Source organism: Calonectris borealis, chromosome 5 (genome assembly GCF_964195595.1).
Source record: "Calonectris borealis chromosome 5, bCalBor7.hap1.2, whole genome shotgun sequence".
In the NCBI taxonomy this organism is placed as follows: Eukaryota; Metazoa; Chordata; class Aves; order Procellariiformes; family Procellariidae; genus Calonectris; species Calonectris borealis.
Genome location: NC_134316.1, coordinates 10,258,280 through 10,280,179, shown reverse-complemented (window position 1 = coordinate 10,280,179; position 21,900 = coordinate 10,258,280). Strand labels below are relative to the sequence as shown.

Below are 21,900 nucleotides of genomic sequence, written 5' to 3'. Positions count from 1 at the left end.
TGATTCCTCCTCCCCGAAGCTTTAAAAAATCACAGCAGTAGATTTCAGTCCGGGCTTCCTTGTTTCACAGAAATATTTGGCTGCTTGTTTGCATGCTGTCAAACAGGTGTGTGGTGAGAGAGGGTGCAAAATGCAAACAACACATAAGCAGCCCTGGGAGTGTCCTGTGTGATTATGTACTATATATATAATCATATATAATTAATTTAAATATTATGTGAAGCACTATGCCGTTCATACGCAACCTCTATCTTCTTGTGAGTAGCATCCACATCAAGAAAGAAAAAATGTGTTGGCTGTAGCCAATGCAGGGAAGTATGACAGCAAAGGAGGGAGACGAGGTGATGGGACTGCATCAGCACAGGAGATGTGAGACTCTTCAAGGTGGCATGTTTCAAGCGAGACCTGCTGCAGCTGCCTCAAGGATGGAGGCGACCAGAAGCTATAAAGGCCTCCTGAGGTGTGGTCAGCAGCAGGAAAGCAAACTGTGATGGCTGGGAAATAGAGCAAGACCTCTCTAATAGCTAGTTTTTGGCTTGTTCTGCTGCCATCCCTATTTCTATGCTCAGTCCTTGGGACTATACCGAGGTCCAGCCTTTCTGAACCATCTTTCAACATCATCCTGACAAACAATGTATATTTTTAGAAACAGACATGCAAAACAAGAAGCCCAACCTGACACTGTGGTTTGATGCAGAGACAGCTCATTTGGAAGCAGAAACCTGGCTCCCACCTCCAGAGCCAGCGGTGCCAGCAGCAGCACTTCAGCAGGGCACAGGCCGTGGTGTAACAGCAGCAGTGTGCTCGATCCCCATTCAACGCTTCATTTCAACTGTCTTTGCTGAATATATTGATGGGCGTTGTTTCGATCTTTTAAGAATTTTTAAAGCCCACATGAGACAAAACCCTGGCTAAGTTGAGAGAAGCCAACTGTTTTTCCATAAACCTGGAAGAAATGACTATATTCTTTTTCAAGGTATTGGGAAATCTATGTTCATTGTCGCTGGCTTTTTTCCAGTTTCATCTCGGAACTGAACGTGTAAGCCCTAACGTCTGAGCAGTGCCCTGCTGCTGTCACTCCAGCAAATGCAACTCCTGTGTTGGAGATTTATCCCCACATAACTTCCAGCCTAAAATCTTCCCTGTTGTCAGCCAATATGGTGGAGTTCTGTGACTATCAAATTATTTTAATGTTATTTGACTGACATGAATGCATAATGCTCACTTGGTTTATTTTTAAATGTTTATTGAATCAACTGCTTGTCTACTGAGCTATTAAAAAAATGCTACCAAGCTGATGATTTCCAATTCTGCGAATGATTGCAGCACAACAGAGATGACTTATTCAGTGGGCATACTATAATAGCCCTTCTTAGTCACTCTTCTTGATAGACGTCTAAATATTAAAAGAGAAACTCTTTGAATTATGCTGAGGCAATACTGAAAGTTCCTCTCTGCTCTATTGCCTTGCCAGGGAGTACGATCGTATCTCACGTTTCTCTATTCCACCTCTAACCTCGTTCCCCCGCTCCCTGTATTACAACTTTGTTTTTTTTACTCGGTTCACAGGTAAGGCTGAGAACCCACAATCGAATGACAGGAGCTTTCTTTTATTAGTGTTATTCACACCCTGACCTGTGAATGGTCTGATGTTAGGCCTGCACATAAGGGTGTGCTGCTTTACCAGTAATTGAGAAATGAGATGAAAAACAATGGGAATTTTCTTGTGTTTTCTTTGGCCCAAAGAGAGGGAGACAAAATGTTCACTGAGATTATAGTAAAGTACACCCTGAAACAGAAATTCCTGTAGTTTATTGTGGAGGATGCAAGGGTGATCGTTTCTATTCTTTTTCCTTTTTAGCAATTATGAATCTTTAGACATTTGGGGGAAAAATACGAGGCCACAAACTTCCACATGTAGACAAGACTGGGTAGCAGAGAAGACCAGTTACAGAAAGAGAACTTTTTAACACAATTCAGAAAGGAGTTAAAAAATTGAGGACCTCCAGCTTAAAGAGAAATGGGCTGCCAAGAGAAGGAACCATAGAAGAAAGAAAAAGTAAGGGAAAGCCAAGATCAGTGTGAACAGAAGTTGTAGAGGAGTAGATGGAACTGAATGTCAGGCTGGCAACGAGAGGAATGAATAAATGGCTGTGGAGGGATCTGGCCACCAACTCTTAGATCAAGCCCAGAGGAAGATAAAAATAACATTAATCACCAATTTACAGACATCTCCTATGTTTTGTCTCCCATGACTCCACATTTATTAAGACACGGAAAAGTATATATTTATATATACTATATATAAAGTATATTTATATATACTTTTGCAATCATTTAGTTTGAACTAAAAAAGTACGTCAGGCAGCCACACAAACTTCCTCTGAATTTCTTCTCTTTTACAATACATAAGCCATTAATTTGACTGATTTGCTTGAACATTTTTTTGCATAAAACTCTTCCAGCTGCAGGTAGGCATATAACCTCATCAACAGAGAGAGAGCCAGGTATGGAAATGAGGTTTGATCGCTGCCTCTTTTAAGAAGCCTCAGTGTTGGACTTAAAGACCTCATTCTGAAGTTTGTCAATTCAGATGAATTCCCCCCCCCCCAAAAAAAAGTGAATGGGTGTCATTCACATATCTTGTAACCTTACTGGAATCTGTCCTCCAAATAGATTAGTCTTGTGTTCTTTATGACCTTTTCATCCGAGAATTTACTCAAAAGAGGCTCCAGTGCCTACCTGCTTTTGGTAGGTTCTACCAACACTACCTGCATGCTGCACTGACCACAAGCTGCAACTACTAGTATTTCTTGTAGTAATAGGTTTCTCCTTTGTGAAGATAAGGAAATGTCAACTCCACAGTATGCAGGGATGGAGTAGTAAAAGCCAAACTCAATGGAAAATAGCCCAAACAAACCCAGGGAAGGGTTGTGTGTTTTCAGAAAGTCAAATATTCTCTTCCGGGATTCCTAAATACATATTTTTTCACTCTAGTGGTTAATAATCTTGTTGATGAAAAAAAAAAAGGAAGCTAAAAATGCTGATCCACAACCAGCATAAATAAAAGACCTCACCAACAACAGAGAAAGCATTATTTAGAAATGAAATAAAATAAGACATTTCCAAGACCGATCCTTTCACTAACAGAAGGAGAAGAAAAAGGAAACTAATTCACTCTGGACAGTTTCTTTTACTTTGTCCTGGGGCATATGTTCCACCTCCCTTTGTCCCCCACACGCATTTCCACTGGCCCTGACAGTGCTGGCATTGACCTTCTGCAGCCAAAATAGCCCGGACAGAATGAACCAGAAAAAAGGAGCCAGCCAGACCGAGCGGCAATGCAGCCATGGCCACAGACCTGGGGGAAGAACACTGCTATCATTAGAAAGGCCCGTACAGGAATTGCAGAAAACCATGGTCCTCGTGGAGTTGCTGCCTTCCTGCCCCGTCAGCTGTGTATGAGCTCAGAGCAGAGCGGAGCAGAGCCATCGTCTGCAGAAGTCCTCACACACCCTGGCCTGATGGGTCACCTAACCATCAACATCCTCCTCCTGAGCTGCTGGAGATCTGTCTCCGGACTATGGAGGGCTTTAGTTAAAAGTTAATATTTACTCCATGTTCCCCCCAACCATCTCATTCCCTTCTCTCTGCTGTTTTTAACTCTCCGCTCAACCGGAGTTCAGAGCTGGCTGACCCTGGACCTTTATTATTTTACTATTTCACAACCTATGACATTGGATAGAAAGCAGAACCAGGCTCCTCCCTGAGAAGTGAGTATTAGTGACAAAAGCCAACACCATGAGAACAAAAGCATCTCTTCATGCTGGAAAGACAGGTGTTAATTACCCATGAATAACCTGATTGTACTAGGTGGCAATGCTCAAGTATCTGAAAAATTAATGATTTGAACCAAATTATTTCTCTTTCTGCAATGTCATTATGCTGCCTTAAGCCCTTTTCTTGCCAGGTTTGGCACTTCCAGTATCACCAAGTCGGTCATTTTTCTTCACTTTGGAAATCCAGGAAAAAAAATCCTAAAGCCTGCCGAATTGTGAATACAACATTCACAAGCTCTGTATTTTTGAGCAACTGCCTACTGAGTTGGATATTTCTGAAGAGAACAGTACTTTTAAGAATCTTTGTGGGACATTCGTTGTATTTGATCAAGACACTTTTTTTCTATCAAACTGAAAGTTAAAGGACATTGCCACTGATGTTTCTAGATCTCATATAAAAAGCAGACACTGATAAAAGGCAAGTATAAACATTTCATGTAGTAGCTCAGATGCCATTGGAAAAAGCAAAAGTTTTCAGTTGTTATAACAAAACACATTTTGGTTGCTTCACTGTGATTTTTTTTTGCTCTTTTCCTTTTTACCGGTCACTGTATGGAGGCATATAAACTCTTGCTTTTGAGGGGGGCTTGTATGGTTGGGGATTATGACAAAGTCTATTTCCAGCTGTGGAAATGATTCTCAGTGAACCCTCCCTTGTTTTTTTTTCCCCAAAGCCTTAAAAACAGTTCTTAAACAAAAATCTTAAAATAAGAAAGTACTGGCAGATGATCTCACTATGTGCCCTGGGGTTTCCATGGCATTTAGTGAACCACCAGTGACTAGTACATTTGTTGAAGTGGAGCAGATATAGGACTAACTGGGAACTGCACTGAAATAATCCCTTTCCTCCAGCTCCGGGGTCCCAGTGAAACCTGCCCTCGGTGGTGGAAGGGAGGTAAATACCCACATGGGGACCTGGCTGTACCCAGGCAGTCTCGCTCAGGAAAGGGCTGTTTGCCGGCAGTGGCGCCGGGCACAGGGGTACATTTCTTGCAGCTACTTCTTTCTGAGACTGTTTTAACCTAGGCCCTTGCGTGCATCTTGACTACCACCTGTTATTGGATTACTTGCAGCCGATATCGTGCCCTGCTTGGTGGGCAGGAGCTGGCAGACGCTGCCCTCGAGCACAAGCAAGAAGCCCAGGTGAATGGGAAAAACAGGAGGAACTCCCTCAAACTGGGAACAAGCAAGAACCGGCTTCTGTCTTGCTAATAAAATAAACTGTCTACCTCCAGATCATGAATGATCACCCTGTTTTGCCCCTCCATTGCAGGGGCATGCAGGGAGTCCGGGGATTAAACGCGGGTATTTCAGGCACCCAGGGGATGGCTGTGTGCCCGTGGCTGGCACACGCCGCCATGGAAAAACAGGGCCAGCGCGGCTGCTGTGCCCGTGACTCGGTGCGCGTCTTCAGGGCGTGTGGGCTGGGGCAGAGAAAGGACTCAGCAGATGACAATGAAGTGAGTCACTTGATCAGTATCAAGTATCTGTTAAGTCGAGCGATGTGGTGGATCCAAATGTTAGAGGACCCTGTTTTAAATATACCATTCACCGCTCTGGACTGGCTTGCGCTGTGTAAACAATATCCGTGAGAGATGGAAATACATTTGGGTAATTCCATCCGGGGCTGCGAGGTCTCCTGCTTCCTTACAGAGCTGAGACTGATTTTCCAACGACACAGAATTCACCTCAAAGCCCTACATCCCATGACACATAAGCCTTCCCTCGGAAGGGGAAAAGCCAGAAGTACAGGGTAAATAAAATCAGATAATCTGCACAGTTATCTGACTTCTGCACTTCACCTTACTCAGCTGAACCGGCTCACTGGTGCCCCAGAAAGGAAACCTGTGGGAAACGGCAGCCAAGAGGGAGTAAGAAAAAGTCTGCTCCTTCCACAATGCATTTGTGGTGCAATGTTGGCTTCATCCTGTGTGGTTGTCAGCATCTTCAAAGTTGCAATCAAATCTTTGGGCGTTAAGGGTCTTGGCACGTGCACCTTAGCATCTTGGCGCTTTGTAAATTCAGGCCTTTTCACTCCCTGTTTGCTGTCACTGAAATCGGCTGGAGTTTTGCCTTCGACTTTAATGGGAGCAAGGTTGAGCCCTTTAATGCTTCGTTCCTGACTTTGTCCCTCTGAACAGGAGAGGGAACAACAGGAACCGACCTCAACGTGGGGTGAGGAATACTTCATGTTGCCTTTCAGCAGGCGGGTGCCAGAGAACAGTAAAATACTACTGATGGTTAGCACTGAGGCTGCCCGACTCCTCGATACACATCCAGAAACTGAACCTAAACTGCATTTGGTGCTGCTGGCAGAGAAAACCAGCTTGATCAGTATGAACATGACTTCTTCAGGTCCTGATAAGTACTCAGTAGCAAGGTAGTGTTTGTGTGCCAAGTGGAGAGAAGGAAGGAGCCCGGGAACCAGTGACATACGGAAGAAAACCTTTCTCCACCGCTGCGCTAACGCCTTTGAGTCGAGCTGCCAAACACTTGGTTGAACGAACAAACCCCATGTGTAATAATTAATTCCTCCTAATTTGATAACGATGCTAATGGTAAACAAAGTTGCTGTTCAGTCTTGCACAGCACACGGTGCTGTGTTGGTTCTGGCTGCATTTGCCCATAGATAGGAATCAATGAAACGAGAGCAAATAACTCACATTGTTTTAAGAGGAGATGCTATATATATTGTGGGGTTTTGACAGCAGAAGTGCTCTCAGTTTCTGATGCAAACTCTGGGAACATGGGCTGAGAAGAAAGACTGCAGAGCCCAAAATGGCCAGGGGGTCGGGAGCGGGGAAGAGCACTTGCTCTGGGAGCACAGCAAACTGAACACCGTCAGCAGTGAGTTGTGTTCTTTCATAATCTGTTATCTCACATGAGTGCTTGTGTTTTCAGTCTTTCTTTGCTTGTAAAGAAAAGTATTTTATTTTTCCTTTTCCTAAAAAAGGGTTTTTTGGAAGTATTTGGGGAGTGGGAGGAGAACTGATTTTTAAAGATTTTTCCACAATGTTCATTAATTTGGAAAGCTAAATCAAGAAGTACTGATAGTTCAGCTTTTTCTTTAACTTTTTTTCATATAAGAAATCATCTAAAATTATGTTATTAAGAACATATTAAGAATCCCAAGAAGTACCTAGGTTGACCAGTGAAAAAAATACAACAGCAAAAAAGAAGGGAGAGGGGATGTAGCTTTGTCATTTTCTACCTCATGCTTGGTTAGCTTAATTATATATTAGCTTTGTTTAAACACCTTTCTTTTTAAAAACTGGGAAAAAGGCTCCTTAAAAGTTTCTCATTTAAAATGAGTATTTCTATGGATAAATGGCTAAGACAGAAGTTACTGGGGAATTTTTTAAATGAATTTTTTAGCTGCTGCTAAGTTTTTGCTCAATGAACTAAAATGGATGTCTGTAGTGCTCCTTATGGCATCGCTTACGCGATCCATCCCGCTCACACGGTCCTGAGCTCCCTCCAAGCCCCACTGGCAGCTGCAGGATCCTGCATGGACTGGGCTCCTTCCCTGGGCAGACCCACGAGCCGCATCCCAGCCTTTGTTTCTGAGTAACGTAAGTGACTCAGGCAACAAACACATGTGACAGCTCACAAGCAGCTCTGTGAAGGCTTCCCATTTCACACTGAATAGACATATGATTCATCACCTTCTTCTGCTGACTGTATCCTATGTATGGAGTGATTCAGTGAAACGGCACTGACCATACAGATTTCCAAATTCCAAATCCTGGTTTCAGGAAACTATTCCTTTTCCAAATATTCAACAAATACATGACAGAGGAAAACGCGTGATAAGGAAATAGAAGAGCAGAACTGCAATTAGCAACTGTCACATGCTTAAGTCTGATCTGCTAGTCCTTAATGAAGGTCTTTGGATGCCTGAAGAGAAGCATGTTATCCTTAAAGCAGTACCCGTGAAAGATAAGGATGCTGAATGTGCCAGTATCCAGCACAGGTCACGCAGAGCCATGGGCAAGCTGCGTGGGCTCAGTCCTCGGGGCTGCCTCTGCCTCTGCACAACAACCCACCGGAGTCGTCAGAGCCACGTGCAGCAGGAGCAGGCTCAGCCCCTAACGCAACAAAATAAAACTCGATTACACAGCCTTATTTAGCTGGATTCAAAGAAAGTTTACCCAGGCATTTATTTACAGCAATAGAAGGGCTCAGCGTGTCTTATGATAAACCGCTGCCTGAAGCCCTTTTCCATCTGTAATTATTAACACAGCTGATTATTGTCCTTGGGTTAAAGGAATCGCCTGTTATTCTGGGCTCCGCTTCATGACTCAGCTCCTGAGAACTATTTCGAGTGGCAGAGGGGAGAAGCTGCCAGGCTGGCATCCCTTTCTGTTTTCTTTGTGGAAATAGGATGTGGCTTCGCCCGACAGGTGTTTTATCTGCGGAACAAAGACAGCGCGTTCGTGGTCTGCGAACTGTCTGAAGGGATTAGATGGACTGAAGCCATAACTGTATGCTCTGATATTGTTGGTGTATTATAAATGGTCCATTATTCATCTGCATGAGGAAAGCCAGAGGAATGGAAAATTAAAATGTGAAACTAGTGAGCACAAAAAACGAGCAAGTGATTCATGCTGTGTGGAAAATGGGCCTCACTGGGTGTAGGTCTGTAGTTCTGTAGAATTAAGTACAACTACAGGGGCTAATAATTTAGCTCATTAACAACAATATTTGCCTTTTCTCAGTCTTGAAAAATGCATGGGTAAAAATGGCACGTGCACCCTGGGTGAGACTTCATTCACCGGATCTGTTTCCCCAGGTGCCACCCGTGTGAACATGGGGATAAGATGGCAGAGCAGATTTTGCCCAGGATGTAAAAGCAACAACATAACAACAGCAATTAACCAGATTTGATCTGACCGTCTTGTGTTCCCTCCTCCTCTCATCTTCGGCTACGCTGGGTTCAGAGGGTTCCTCATTCACTCTCATTTCTGAGCCCTTCTCATCGGAGGGGTGCAGTAAGAAACATGAATATCACCACCTTGCCTCCTGCTGAGCTGGAGGGACTGGTGGGAGCTGGAGGGACTGAGCACCTCGCATCGGGTCCTCAGCGTTTCCGGCACGACCCCCTCAGAGACAGCTTTCTGCTCGCCTTGCTTTCAGCATTTTCAGCTCCAAGACTAATTCTGGAAACACATCCATAGTGCTGGGGCCTACGTTTATTTTTTCTCTGCTTTAGACTACTTCTATGGTCCATTTTGCCAAGGAATCACAGCAGAAAGGCTGCAAATTGTCCTTCCTGAGTATCCTCTCACTCCTTGCTGAAAAGGCTCATCTCTCTGCTGAACAGCGAAATTTCAACAGGGAAAAGCAAATGAAACACGGTTTATATTCAGATATAAAATTATCACTCAAAGAAAAATGGATTTTTTTTCTCTGGGGAAAATAATGGATTTCCTCTCCTGGATTTCGAACTTTATTCCTACCTTAAAGATCCTTCAGTGAGAAATGAAGGGCCCATTAAACATCTCCATTTCCAAACTGATCATACAACACAGAAAACCAGAAGCCCTTGGAGGTAATGGGAAGGTCTCAAGCAACAACCTGAAACTTTAAAACTGGTAAAGGAATGCAGGAGTGAAACATCCCAAATGCGCAATTAATCAGTTTTATTATGATATCATGTGTGGTCTCTGTGCAAATCTAGCCACATCTCACAAACTCTGAGACCACCAAAAAGATGTTGTGTGTGCACACTCCATAATAAAGTTATTAGAAACCCATGAGGAGGTTTCTAATGTGAGTCATGCTATCTAGGAAGAGATGAGACAGGGCAGGGAATTCACTTTTAAACAGCAGCATGAGCTTAGTGCAAAATCAGCAAATCCAGACAACCATGGATATTGCAGACAAGTTTGAACTTTTTATTTACAGCCTCTCAAATGTCTAAATCTCAACCAAGCTGCAAATCTAACTCCCTGCGCTGATTTGGAGGAAGGAGGGAGAGTGCAGATGCCAGCAATAGCTTTGAAGATTTAATTGCACTCTGTAGCACCCATCTAACTTTCCAGTAAACTTGGAGAGAGGAGGACCAAGGGTTGTGAGACAGAGGAGCAAGGGCATGGATGAACTGATCCTGGGTAACTGCAAGGAAGAGAAGCCTTAGTGAGACCTTAAAAGACAGCTTGGAAAAGAGATTAGTTTCAGGTACAGTATTAATCTTTCATTTTCTTAGTTTGCACTTTTTTTAACCTGGGGGAGCTTTTGACTTTTAAGAAGGGAACAAGTTCTAACAGAGCAACACTGCAGAACAGCCCTTGGGGTGCCTACGAACCAGAACAGGTTTGGGAATCAGCAGCGCAAGGCCCACAGTCATCATCCGGTGATCTGCTAAAAGGAAAAAGTCATCCTGTAGAAGTCACCTAAAGCCTTACCAGCAAGACAGCCCATAGATTTTAAGAAACAGTGACTTTATGAAGACCAGACTGACGAGGCAATAGGCAGAGCAGGAGAACAGTGACAGAGCCAGGATGGTGAGACCATTGGGTATGGGCTCCTGATAAAGCCAAATGAGACAGGCAGGAGCCTGAAGCAGCCCCTCCTTCCCAATCACCGCAAGATTTTCTTAGCTACATAACTTAGTTCAGTGGCCCTGTTTTTTCTCCCTTAAAACTTCTCTGTTTCTGGACAGAACATGTCCCTACAGGGGACATCTCCTGCGGCAGGAGGGGTTGGGACAATCCTGCAGATTGTAGAGCTGGAGAGAGGACGCAGTGGACAAAAACTATGTCAGGCATTACTGCAATACCTGCTGGAGGGATTAGGCTCAGGTACAGGTTGGACCTAGTCAAGGCTTGGCCAAGGAGAGCACATCTCCTGAATTGAATGAGGAGCATGGTGGAAACCTCCTGAGCCCTTCGAGACAGATGCCAGCAGTGCAGAAGAAGCTGGAATTTATTGTGTGGAGTAAGGAGGAAGGGAGTCTTGGAGAGATGGGTCTGGTAGGAAACAGTCCTCTCAGGTCTGTAGCTAGGATTTGCGCCTTGTGCATTTTCTACCCATCACAATTGCATTTCACAAATCCTCTGGCACACAAGTTCATAGGGAAGAGCCTAGAGGAAGACTTTGAGCAGGTATTAATAGGAGATGTAGAAGTTGCATGGTAAGATTTCTCTAGCCAAGGTGTCTCCAGTGATGGCCAAACAACACAATTCCAATTTTAGACTGCGAGTGATCACAGCAAAAGTTAAGAAAGACCGATGTACAGACGTGCCACAGCTGGAGATTTCAAAACTATTGTTATTTCCCCGGAAAGCTTACAAATCTCTGGCTGCTCATAGAAGCTGCTCAGCTTCCAATCAAGAAAGATTTAAGCTTTTAGGTGGCACTTTGCCAGCAGAAAGAAAGGTGGTGCACATCAAAAATATTGTTGTTGATTTTGACTGCACCTTTTGACCCTGACCTGGTAGCAGATGGAACATATTAGACATTTCATAACGCATAAATACTGTGCCACTCCGCGCAGGACGGACTCAGGACTTCCGTAACATGATACACCGAAAGACCATTCTTTCTTGTATACCTACTGGCCCCACACATCTAACAAGGCAACTAAAAGCTGATTTCAAACCCACTGCTCCTTCCTGTGGGTCCCGCAGCCTTTGTACCCTTTTGTCTTTAATTTCAATCAGCGCCATTCTCTATGTAATTTGAGAATACGGATATCCCCCAGGTTTAGGCACACCCATGAATCTGCTTATCTCATCAGTGATCACAAGCAATGAAGGACAAGAACAGTTGGCAGAAATAAGGTTGTACTTCCAGGCTTTTGCACCAAGTCACACCTTCCCCCTAACCTCTAGGCTTAGAAATCTGTGCATGCTCTAGGTCTGGAGGGCTGTCAGACAGTGCTTACTGAGAGCCAGCGTGGGTAGATGCCTGGTTTAAGACTTTTCCATGGTCCTTTGAAGTATCCATACAGTATCCATACAAGATAGAGCAGCAAGAATTACTAGAAAATTGACACCTTCAAGCAAAGACAGACTTTTATTCTGAAAAAACTACTTAAATCCAATCTGCTGCTGTGTAACGTATATGCCAGAGGGACAAAATATGGTGTAAAATAAGATCTCAGCAAGCTGAGATCCAGCTTACATATTTGGCCTGTTTAATCCAAGGATGAAAATAATTACACAAAGTCAGTCTAAGCAATCCCAGAAGGATTTGAACATATGAAATATAGTCATTGCAAGAAGCGGAAGGAAGGGAGAGCTACACCAGTTTCAGTTCCCCTTGGCTTTCTTAGACTCATGTGTGAATTTGGCCCAGAAAACTGTCTGGCATTGGGGATGGTGATCATTCATCCCTTCTATTTGCACAAGAATGTGGGAAGGGCTTAGAAAAAGCTCCTCTTCTCCCATCTGGGGGCCTGGGTGGGTGCCAGTTAAGTTCAATGATTCATAACCATTTCAAGAAGCTCCTTGCCACTCTCTATTTTGCAGGCATTTGTAAAGAACGCAAATGTACATGCCGCAGCAGCACGTAGGTTGCTCTGTCAGGATGGGGGGAGCCTACTTGCCTCTCTTTGTCATGACAGCAATACCAAGAGAAGGGAAATAAAACCAGTTTATCACCTTAGCGCGCATCCAGCAAGATTTTCAAACCCCAGCAGCTGGGGGAAAGAGAGAGAAGACCTAACACACAGGTAGAAGCTCTTCATGTGGTATGTGCTCAGAGAAGCAAGAAACTGCATCTTCTTGAGAGTCTGCAGGAGCGACTGCAAGGCAGCAGGCAAGGCCAGGCAATGCAGATGTGCTGCAAGAAGTGAGCTCCTACCTGGAAGCCGTGGGCAGGTCTCAGTCTCCGTCTCCTGGCTGACAGCTGTCCCCACCGTGATGAATGAGGTGCTTTGGGCTGTTCATGGGCCCAGGTCCCAGGGTGGGGCGGATGGGGCGGCTTCGGCTCCAAACCCCGCCTCGCATCATGTGAACCCTTCACGGCTAGGTCTTCCCAAAGCCAACTCCCTTCGCCCATGTTTCTGTAAGCCTTCATGAGCTTAGCCGCGTGTTGAGCGGCGAATTGCAGCCAGCCTGCCTTGCCTTTGAACGCTCGCCAGGACTTTGTTTGTTTTCTGTTTCAAACCTTCTTTGTGTCTTTCTGGCTCAGTTAATTAGCTACAGTACTCAGATTCTCCGGTTTTTAAGTGCTGCCCAAATAATAGCTGATCAGATGTAGGGAGACTTTAAAGCCTAGGCTGTAGCTATGCTGAAAAATGAAGGTGCCACTCTGCCCATCCCAGCGTGAGCGTGGCAGGTTCGTCCAGCTGATGTACATAACAACACCAGAGAAGACATGGTGGCTTGGGGTTTATGACCGTAGTAGGGTTCGTGCCCTGCAGTGCCCTGCAGCCCAAACTACCACATCTCTGCTCCTAGTCCTGAATTAAGGTAATACTAAGGTAATTAACAACACTTGCAGTTGCAGGAGGGGTGGCTGGTACATAAAGAAAGGATGACACTGAACATCTCCAAGGGGTCCTTGGCAGCCAGGAAGGGTGGGAAGCCTGAGAAAGATGCACCTTGGGAATGGGAGGAACCCCTCTTAGACGGCTCAGGAGGAGAGGTAAAGAGAAAACCAGAAAGGCTGTGCACAGCCAAGAAGATCAGGACGAAAAGTGGCCTCGGATACTTGGACCCTCAAACCGTATTTTAGAGGCTTGTCTGAGCTGGACGATTCTCACAACCCCATGAGGTTGCTTATCTTTACCTATCACAAGGCAGTCCGTCCAGGGGTTAAAACTGCAGTTTTCAGCCACGTGGCAGGCTGTGGTAATCCATCTCTATTACATAACCCAGCAAATATTTTGCTAAAGTTCAGTTAAATTGCAGGATTGATGGTCGTGAGGAGCAGATTCTCCTTTATGATTTTTTCTCCTTTAGAAATCAGGATAGTGACATGCAAATGGCAGCTTTTCCTCTGCTTGCCTAATTCAGTGGCCAAGCAAAGGCACTGTGCTCCCCCTCATACCCGTCATGTTCTGCTTATTGAGGAAAAGGTTAACATTTCTCCTTTCCCTACTCACGCCTGCTGTGGGACAGGGCAGAGATCAGAGTGCAAGAGACAAGCCTGGCATAAGTCAAGCAAAGAAATGGAAACAGTGTAGGGAGGAGGTAAGTTATCCTTAGACTGAATTAGGTGGAGCCCAACTATTCTTGTGCTGTTTTGCTAAGGTCACTCTGGATTAAGAGAGGACACAAAGGGGGAGGAAGGCAGACAAGAAAAGTCTTGTTATTTAGCTTCTCCCTGAGACTGTTTATAGGTTGCCGGACATTTAATTTCATGATCATTCATGGCAAAGCTTTCCCAGGATGTTTTCTTCCTCCTCCCTTTAATGCTACTGCTGCCTTTCTGGTGATGCGGGATCTGTCTGTCTCTCCAAGTCTCATATTTTCTCCTGCTCCTCCTCATCTGTGCAGGCACTGGAGCCCAACCCTGCTTCTCTCTTCTCATCAGGTTGTTGGCCTTTCTCTGTAACACACAGAACAGCTGTCAAAGGCTCAGAAACTCTGACTGTTGGGCCAGATCACCAATTGCTCTATCCTTCACAACAGCCTGAGATCCTTCACACCTTGCTGCTGAGACTCACCTTTTTCATCTTTTCCCATACCTTCTGTTTTAATCCTTTTTATTTTCCTAATCATTGTTTTAACCCCCATTTGCTAAAGCTTTTTGTGGTCTGACTACCTCTTCCAGTTACACTAGTGTGAATCTAGAGTAAATCTGCTGGTGTAATTGTGATTGTAAGATATGAGATGACTCTACGTTCCATCAGCTAGAGCCAAAACCAATGTCACCATCGTCAGCACCTTTCTCACTGTTCCAAATATCAAAGTAGTAGTCTGGGAAGGGTGATACTAATCATCAGACTTCGAGTTAAGTTGCATAATTTGCCCACTTCAACGTTCTCCAGATGCTTCACAGCCATTAATTAAATATAGGAGCCCAATAAAGACGAGGGTATTCATTTTCAGGGTGAGGCACTAAGAAGGCAGCAATGTTCTCAAAGGCACATATCAAGGGTCCAACCTGGCTTTGTGGTGAAATCCCCCCCTGATTTTACTAGCTCACAGTCAGTGACAGGAGCCAACAGAAGAGTCCCCATCTCTTGTCCCTGTCCTACCAGAACACTGATCCCACTGGGAAAATGGGTGCCACTGAAGTGCTGGGTCTTTTCCATGGCACAGCTGTATTGAATTTGGGGTCAGTGAAAGAATCCTTTCTTATTGTTATATTAAATAGTGTCAGAGACCTTTACAGAATGGAAACTCGAATATGAATGTCTGGGACAAACCACCCCATGTAGCATTGGCTTCATGGGGACTATCCATCCATGGATAGCCCATGGCAGCAGGACTCCCGGTCTCCCAGAGTTTGGGGTGGATTTACCCCTTTCACACTACTGCTGAGTCGCAAAGGGATTTACTGACGTTGACCATCAGTCGAAGCTGAGCACTGCTTTGGTACTGCCAGACCTCGAAAACAAAAGCGTGGGGAACCTGATCTGTTCCGTATTCATCCTCATTCACAGCACCTCTCCTGAATAACGTGTGATGCCACAGTAGCTTAAAGCATTCTGCTTCATGCTGTGTGTCATGAACTTTAAAAAAAATAGACAGCGAATCTGGAAAACTTCCCAGATTATGCAGTGCATCTGCCTTTTGTGCCCTAAGAAACAAGTGATAGGGCTGTTTCCCCTTCTTTTCTTGGTGCGTAGATGTACATCATGCGCTCACACTGGGCTAATCCGCTGGTCCATCCCAGCTGTGTGTTTCATTAGAAAAAGTTTGTGTTGAGATGAGATGGAAAGCCCTGTGGCAGTGAAGGACAGATGAAGCAGTTTTGTTTCTTTTCTCTTATGTATTCTATGAATGCAGCATTAAATGCAGGTGAAAGTGTGCATGCTATAATTTACAATAAATTTACCAGCATAAATTTACTAATATTTCTCCCACAGTGATTTTATGAGCTGGACGCATTTTTTTCCGGCCTGTTCTGACAGAGGAACTCACACCGATAGAAATCTAAAGGTGCAATTGCACTAAAGAAAACCCTGCAAGCCCAGCCAGTACTAATTACTCTAACCTCAGACCTGGCTGCTAGCCGCACGGCGAGGCTCTGTGCAGGCACATGGGCTAGCAGGGTTAGTAGAGGAACAAACTAATGGAGAAACCGGTATGAAAGGTTACACTTGTGCAACCCTTGTGGCTCCAAAGATACTTGGACACAAAATGAAGATGTTGCGCCAGTGAGTTTTGGTACATAGACTACTATTTAGTAGTAGTAGCTACTACTAGTAGCTTAGGGATCTTGTAGGCATTTTAAAACTCATCTGTGTCTCGTAACTGAGTAAAATTATGTAATTGTCTGTGTTGACATAAAGACAGGGATGTATCCTTGAGAGATGGCTATTCCTTTGGAGTTTGATAGATTGGTGGCCTTCATTTCCTGGGACGAACAGGCTCTAGCATGGGCCAGCCAGGGTGGAGGAAGCTCCCTCGTGCCGAAGACCAGCTCCATGTGCCATTTCTTTGACAGCAACACTGGCCTTAGGAGCTCCTCGTTATCTCCTCTCCTGCACCTTCTCACTGCCATATCATCCCCAAAGGTGCACTCTGAGTCAGACCAGGGTGAAAATAACCCTCCTGCAACCTTACTGCCAACCAGAAACCCATATCCCACTGCTAAATAATGCAGCCCCAAGAATCCCACGGATTCAGGTTACCCGTGGTGGGAAAGACGCGCTGGGGATGGGGTTGTGAATGGGATGAGGGTGCACAGCACTGTGCTCCCAGGAAATGCAAGGTCCATCTGCATGGGACACCGGCACGGGGTGACCGTGTGTGCTGCAAGCTCGGATCCAGGCTTATTTTGCAGCCGCTCCTCTGTATGGACAAGCCCAGCCTGGTTGTTTGTTTGACTGTTTGTCTTGGCAGGGAGTCCCCGCATCGAACCGAGGGTGTCATTTATCTCCGGCAGCAGCAGCCCTCACCAGAGCGAGTAGCAACAGCAGCAGCAGCCCTGGCGGCACTCGCTGGCGGGGGCTCTCCCTGGCCTTTGCTTTGCATTCCTCCACCTCTCGCCCAGTAACAAGGGCTCTGAAAAAGAGGTTGCTGCAGCTAGAGTGGCTTGGACAGAAACAGACGGCACACGAATCACTGGGTAAATGCATCACAAGCCCAAATTGCTCAGGGAGGAGCGATCTACCAAAGCTGACTTGAGATCTCTATTAATTCTTCCTCCTCCTTGAAGTTTTGAAATGCAGCAGTAAAGAAAAATGAACATTTTTCAGCTGGTTTTGATTTGCTCCTAGGGCATATCCATTCCTCGCATGAATCAGAAACTGTGGCAAAAACCATGTGCTATGCCTCTAACGGGTACATACCATCCTAATTTCTTGCAGTTAGATGGAGAACAGCAATACACTTTATTGCACAGCGGATGGATACAGAAAGCCTTGTTGCCTGTGGGACCCTGTCACGCTGATGTTTCTTTTCCACTTGGTGCTCGTATGTAACCAAAGGGCCCGTGCATACCCATTGGAAATAGAAGTGTGAAACTAATAACCAAAAATAAAACCCCAGGGAGGGAGATGACTCTGGAGGGAGGGAGAACGGAGAGAAGCCAGAGGGATGCAATTTACTGAGCCTGATTCACGGTGCTGGCAGGGAGCTCTCTGCCAGAGCCCGATGAATCAGATTCCCTTTCAGTCTGTGCTGGCACCACAGTTATTTTGGTGTCACCATGGGTAAAGGAGTGTATATTTGGGAAGCATTACTGGACAGTGAGTTTAACACCCTGACGTGTCTGCTGAAACTGAAACGGCTTGTGTCATTTTATCGTTATACTCACTGAAAGAAGTAAAAGGAGGGAAAATGAAATCTGCTGGCATGTCAGGTCAGAGCCTCTCCTGAGAGTCGGGGAGGGTGTTCCTCACCCGAGCTGGGAGTCTGGCTCCTGCAGGTTTTGTTTATCTCTGTCTCGTAATGGATCTGGAATAGATGTTGTTGCAGCTCGTAGACAAACATCTTGAGAAAATATTTCTAAGAAAAAATGCAGCTCAGCTGGCATTTTGTTTTAGAACTTCAAAATTTGTGGGCCATATTCAGCAGCTCGTAAGACAGAATGGACACCCAGCCCTCACCGTGCCTTTGGCGTTGCAGATAAGAACAGAGGAGAAGGGCTGTCACTGTGCTTTTAGCATTTTTTGGATGTCACAGCTTGCAATGGAGTCCTGCCCAGGGACTTCCGCAGCTCTGGCTAATCTCAGGAACCCACCTGTACGCTGTTCTCACACAGTGCAGAGATGAACCGGGCACCTGAGAAGCAGCAACATTGCAGTTCAAGTGCCCATTCAGCAAAGTCCTAAAATACGTTTTGCTTTGATCCTGTGCTCCGATCCTGTGGCAATCAGGCGGCCATACAAACTTGCTCAAGTGTCTTATTTGAGTGTTTTAAAGACTGCCATTAATTTCTGGGGGGTTTAGATCACGCTCCAAACAAGGTGAAAAATAGGTTTAGAAAACATTTGTTCTAGAAAGACCTTTATATTTTGGGATCTGGCCAATTGCCACAGTTTGCTGATGCAGATATTCTCTTCTCCTACTTATTTGTTGTTCTGACTCAAAAATTATCCATGAAAAACATTGTCTCGGTCTTCATCAAGAACTGCAAAATGCTCCCGGCATTCTCCAGATGTCAGATGTGAGTGCATGCTTCTGCTTGCCTGGCTAATAAAGAAAACTGGCAAATTTTTCTTTATCTGTTTCTCACCTGTGTCATCATGACAGTCAGCTAAAGCAAGGGCAGATGAATATAGCCAGCAGAGACAGCAGCTTACAAAACAAGCCTATTTTTAACAAGCCTTCCCTCCATGCTGTGGAGGGAACAAGGGATTTAATATGCGCTTCTTGATGTGGGATTCATCGTGTGGTTTCCCCGCCCTTGTTCGGATGAGCCTGCCTCATCGCCATGCTGATATCCCTTCTCTCTTTCTCCTGCGCTTGGCAGGCTTTCTCAAACACATATCACACGCCCCGGGCAGCCAGCCAGCCTACCTGTCTGAGAAAAACAGACCTGCTTTTCCCTGCCGCACCCTGACCTCTGAGGATGATAACCCGTTGTCAAGAAACATCAGCAGTAACTGTTTGGAAAACAGACGCCTGTCAAGTTTCACATGCCACTGGCTTTCCCTGCCACGTTCTTTCCCAGCAGGGACCTTGTTGCCTGCACTGCACCTCCTGGGCCAGGCGCCGGGGTCCGGTTGGTGCTGTGGCATGACCTGGCAGAGGAGACGCTCCCCTTGAGCATGCAGCACCCTGTCACACCGCCAGAAAACTGGTCCCGGAGAGGTAACAACCCATGTGCGTGACATGGGAGAACTTTGTTTCCTTAGCAAAAAAACCAGAAAACCCAAACTTTTTTGCTAATCAGTGGGGAAAACCTGGAGGGTGGTTATGAGGAGCGGTCTGTTGGTGTTATGTTTTTGTTTGTTTCTATTCGGTTGCACCTAGAAGTCACAACAATGTCTCTGATGTGGTAAATAATCAAAGCCACAAAACTAGTTTGTTTGCTAAATAAGTAAATCTGTGCAGGCAGACAAACATTAAGAAAATGATACTACTGAAAAAGTCACATTTATAAAAGAAAATCTTTCCTCCAAAACTTATATAAGTATATTTTGAATCAATCATATTAAATTACTGTCTGGGTGTAGTCCTAAAATATTTGCCATAACCTTATACCAATTCAATTACTTAATCTAAACACCAGGTAACGAGCAGAGAGTTGGGCTGTATCTTTTCCTTGGGTGGAGAGAAGTGACTTATTCCTTGAGTCGTCTCCTTGATTTCAACAAGGCAACTTAAGCAGTAAGATGCTACTTTGTATGACCGGGAGTCTGACAAGCAATTTCTGACTTTCCGTTGTTGTGGAAAATATAATCCTAAACTATTTACAAAAGAAAAACAGAAATAATCAGGCATATTTAAAAAAAAAAAGCTCCTCCCTTTTAGGCTATCAAAATGTTTACAGACTGTGTTTTGTAGATTATAATGTCTTCTACCAGAATAAATAGTGAGGAAATTTATTGCAGAATGTAGATAAACAGATTTTGTGTATTTTAGGGGAAAAAAAGATACTGTAAAAATTTCAGATTCTTAGCATTTTTGTAGACACAACCTTAAGACTACTAGTTGCTTATTTTAAAACAGGCTAATCTGTGCATAAACTAAAGAGCAGCTTTGTAATTTATTGATACGCTTCTGCCAGCTAAGAACTGGTTTTCATTACTCTTCTGACTCGTTCCTCCAATCATCACTGTTCATTTATACTAAAATGTGTGTATTTTCCCCTTTAAAAAAAGAGGTTAAATTGCTAATTTCCTTCTGCTCTGCAGTAGAGAAACACAGGAAAAAAAAAGCCCTTCTTCCAGAGTGCTGTATTTTTCAGTCAACAGATCGAATACAGAGCACAGGACACGTTGAATTTGCAAACATACACTACACAGCACAGCTTTTAGCTATTGTGAATGCCAGGTAGATTGGATCATGCACCGTATCCTGCTAGTTGCTTCCTAATCGCTATGAGAAATGAAGGGCAAGCATGTGAATTAAGGCATGCAACCCGAAACAGTTAATTTAGACACAACTGAATTTAATTTGTATACAAAGTCAAAGGCTTCCTTAAGCTTAGCTTCAACATAATGCAGGCACTGAGGGAAGTTTAGAGGAGGTAAGGACAGGCTTTTCTTAACTCTATTTTCCCTTATCTGATTCATGCAGCATCAGAGAAAGCCACACCCTAGAAGCTGCAGGGTTTGCCTCGGAGGTTGATTCGCAGCTAGCAGAGCACAGAAAAGCAGAAGCAGAATACAGAAAAGTATAGAAAATGTAAGCCCACCACTGGCTGGAGATCCTGGCCAGTTAGGAAGAACTAGATGAAAGCAGTCACACATCTTGGTAGATTATGGTGGTACAGCAATAACAAGAGAGGAAAAGTTTGTCTTTTCAGAGGATCCCAGTGCAGAATCAGTCCCAATCCAGAGGAGGAGACGGAGACTTTGTGATTCTGTGCTGCAGGAAAAGTGCAGTGAGACTGAAACTAAATGCTGACACACTCCTCAGCCTCTCGGTGAATATACATCCTTGGACGCCAACCAGATTATTCCGGGCTGTCCTGCATTGCATTATGCCTGACTGATCACTGCTTGCAGAGCTGGAGCTTCAGGTCATTGCAGAGAGAGAGAAGGAGTGATGTGGATGTTCCTAGCAGAGCCCAAAGACACTTAGGGAGATTGATGAAGGATACCCGGGCTGCCTGGCTGCCCGATTGGCTGCCGCGCTCCCCGGGCTCCAGTTGAGAGGGCAAGCTGACACGGAGAGCGCAGCAGCCTCCCAGTGATGGAGAGAGCCAGGAGAGCCCGGGGGGAACGGGACCGAGAAATGGCAAGGCAGGTTTCTGCACGCTTCCCTGGGAGAACGCAGGGAGGCATGCAAAAAGGGGGAGCAGACCCCGGGATTTTTCCCTTCCCTGTGAGGCTGGGCCTGATCCAAACCCCCCTGAAGCCAGCAGAAGGGATTCTGCTCATCTGCCAGTGCTTAAAATCACATACTTAAACCCTGGACTCCCAGCAAAGGAAGGGGCTTAGGACTCATTCTGGAAATGAACTTCAATTCGTGGCCAGCTACTTACCACCATCAAGGATGAAAAAGAGCAAGTTATAAATTATATGTAGATTTTCCGTGTTGTACTTACGATAATGCTCAGACATTTATGCAAGGCACGTCAGACAAAGAAATCCCAAAGCCCTTCTATGCCTTTTATTAGTAATTTTTACAAAAAATGAAAATCATGCTGCCCGTTCCGCATGCAGCCAGCCTGGGGCCAAAACCAGCTGCTGTGCAAGAATGCGCATTAGATTCAACCCAGTGCCCACTGAGATCAATGGGACAAGTTTCTCTGATCCTGGTGGGAGCTGAGGACAAAACGAGAGCAACCAGCGTGAGCCAGGAGGTGAGTGCTGCTAAAGGCA

The 21,900-nt window shown here is 45.0% G+C and overlaps 1 protein-coding gene across 2 annotated transcripts in view; it reads right to left on the bottom strand.

The window, feature by feature from the left end:
* AHNAK2 (AHNAK nucleoprotein 2) overlaps window positions 1-21,012 on the bottom strand; it is a 76,870-nt gene extending 55,858 nt beyond the window's left edge. The window contains exon 1 of one of the 2 annotated variants that reach the window (XM_075150936.1): window positions 20,769-21,012. In XM_075150936.1, the coding sequence (XP_075007037.1) occupies window positions 20,769-20,823 (55 nt within the window). In that variant the 5' untranslated portion in view covers window positions 20,824-21,012. Of the gene's footprint in view, window positions 1-12,647; window positions 12,997-20,768 lie in introns of those variants that run through there. The other variant, XM_075150939.1, reaches the window with a different exon arrangement.
* Window positions 21,013-21,900: the final 888 nt, after the last annotated feature.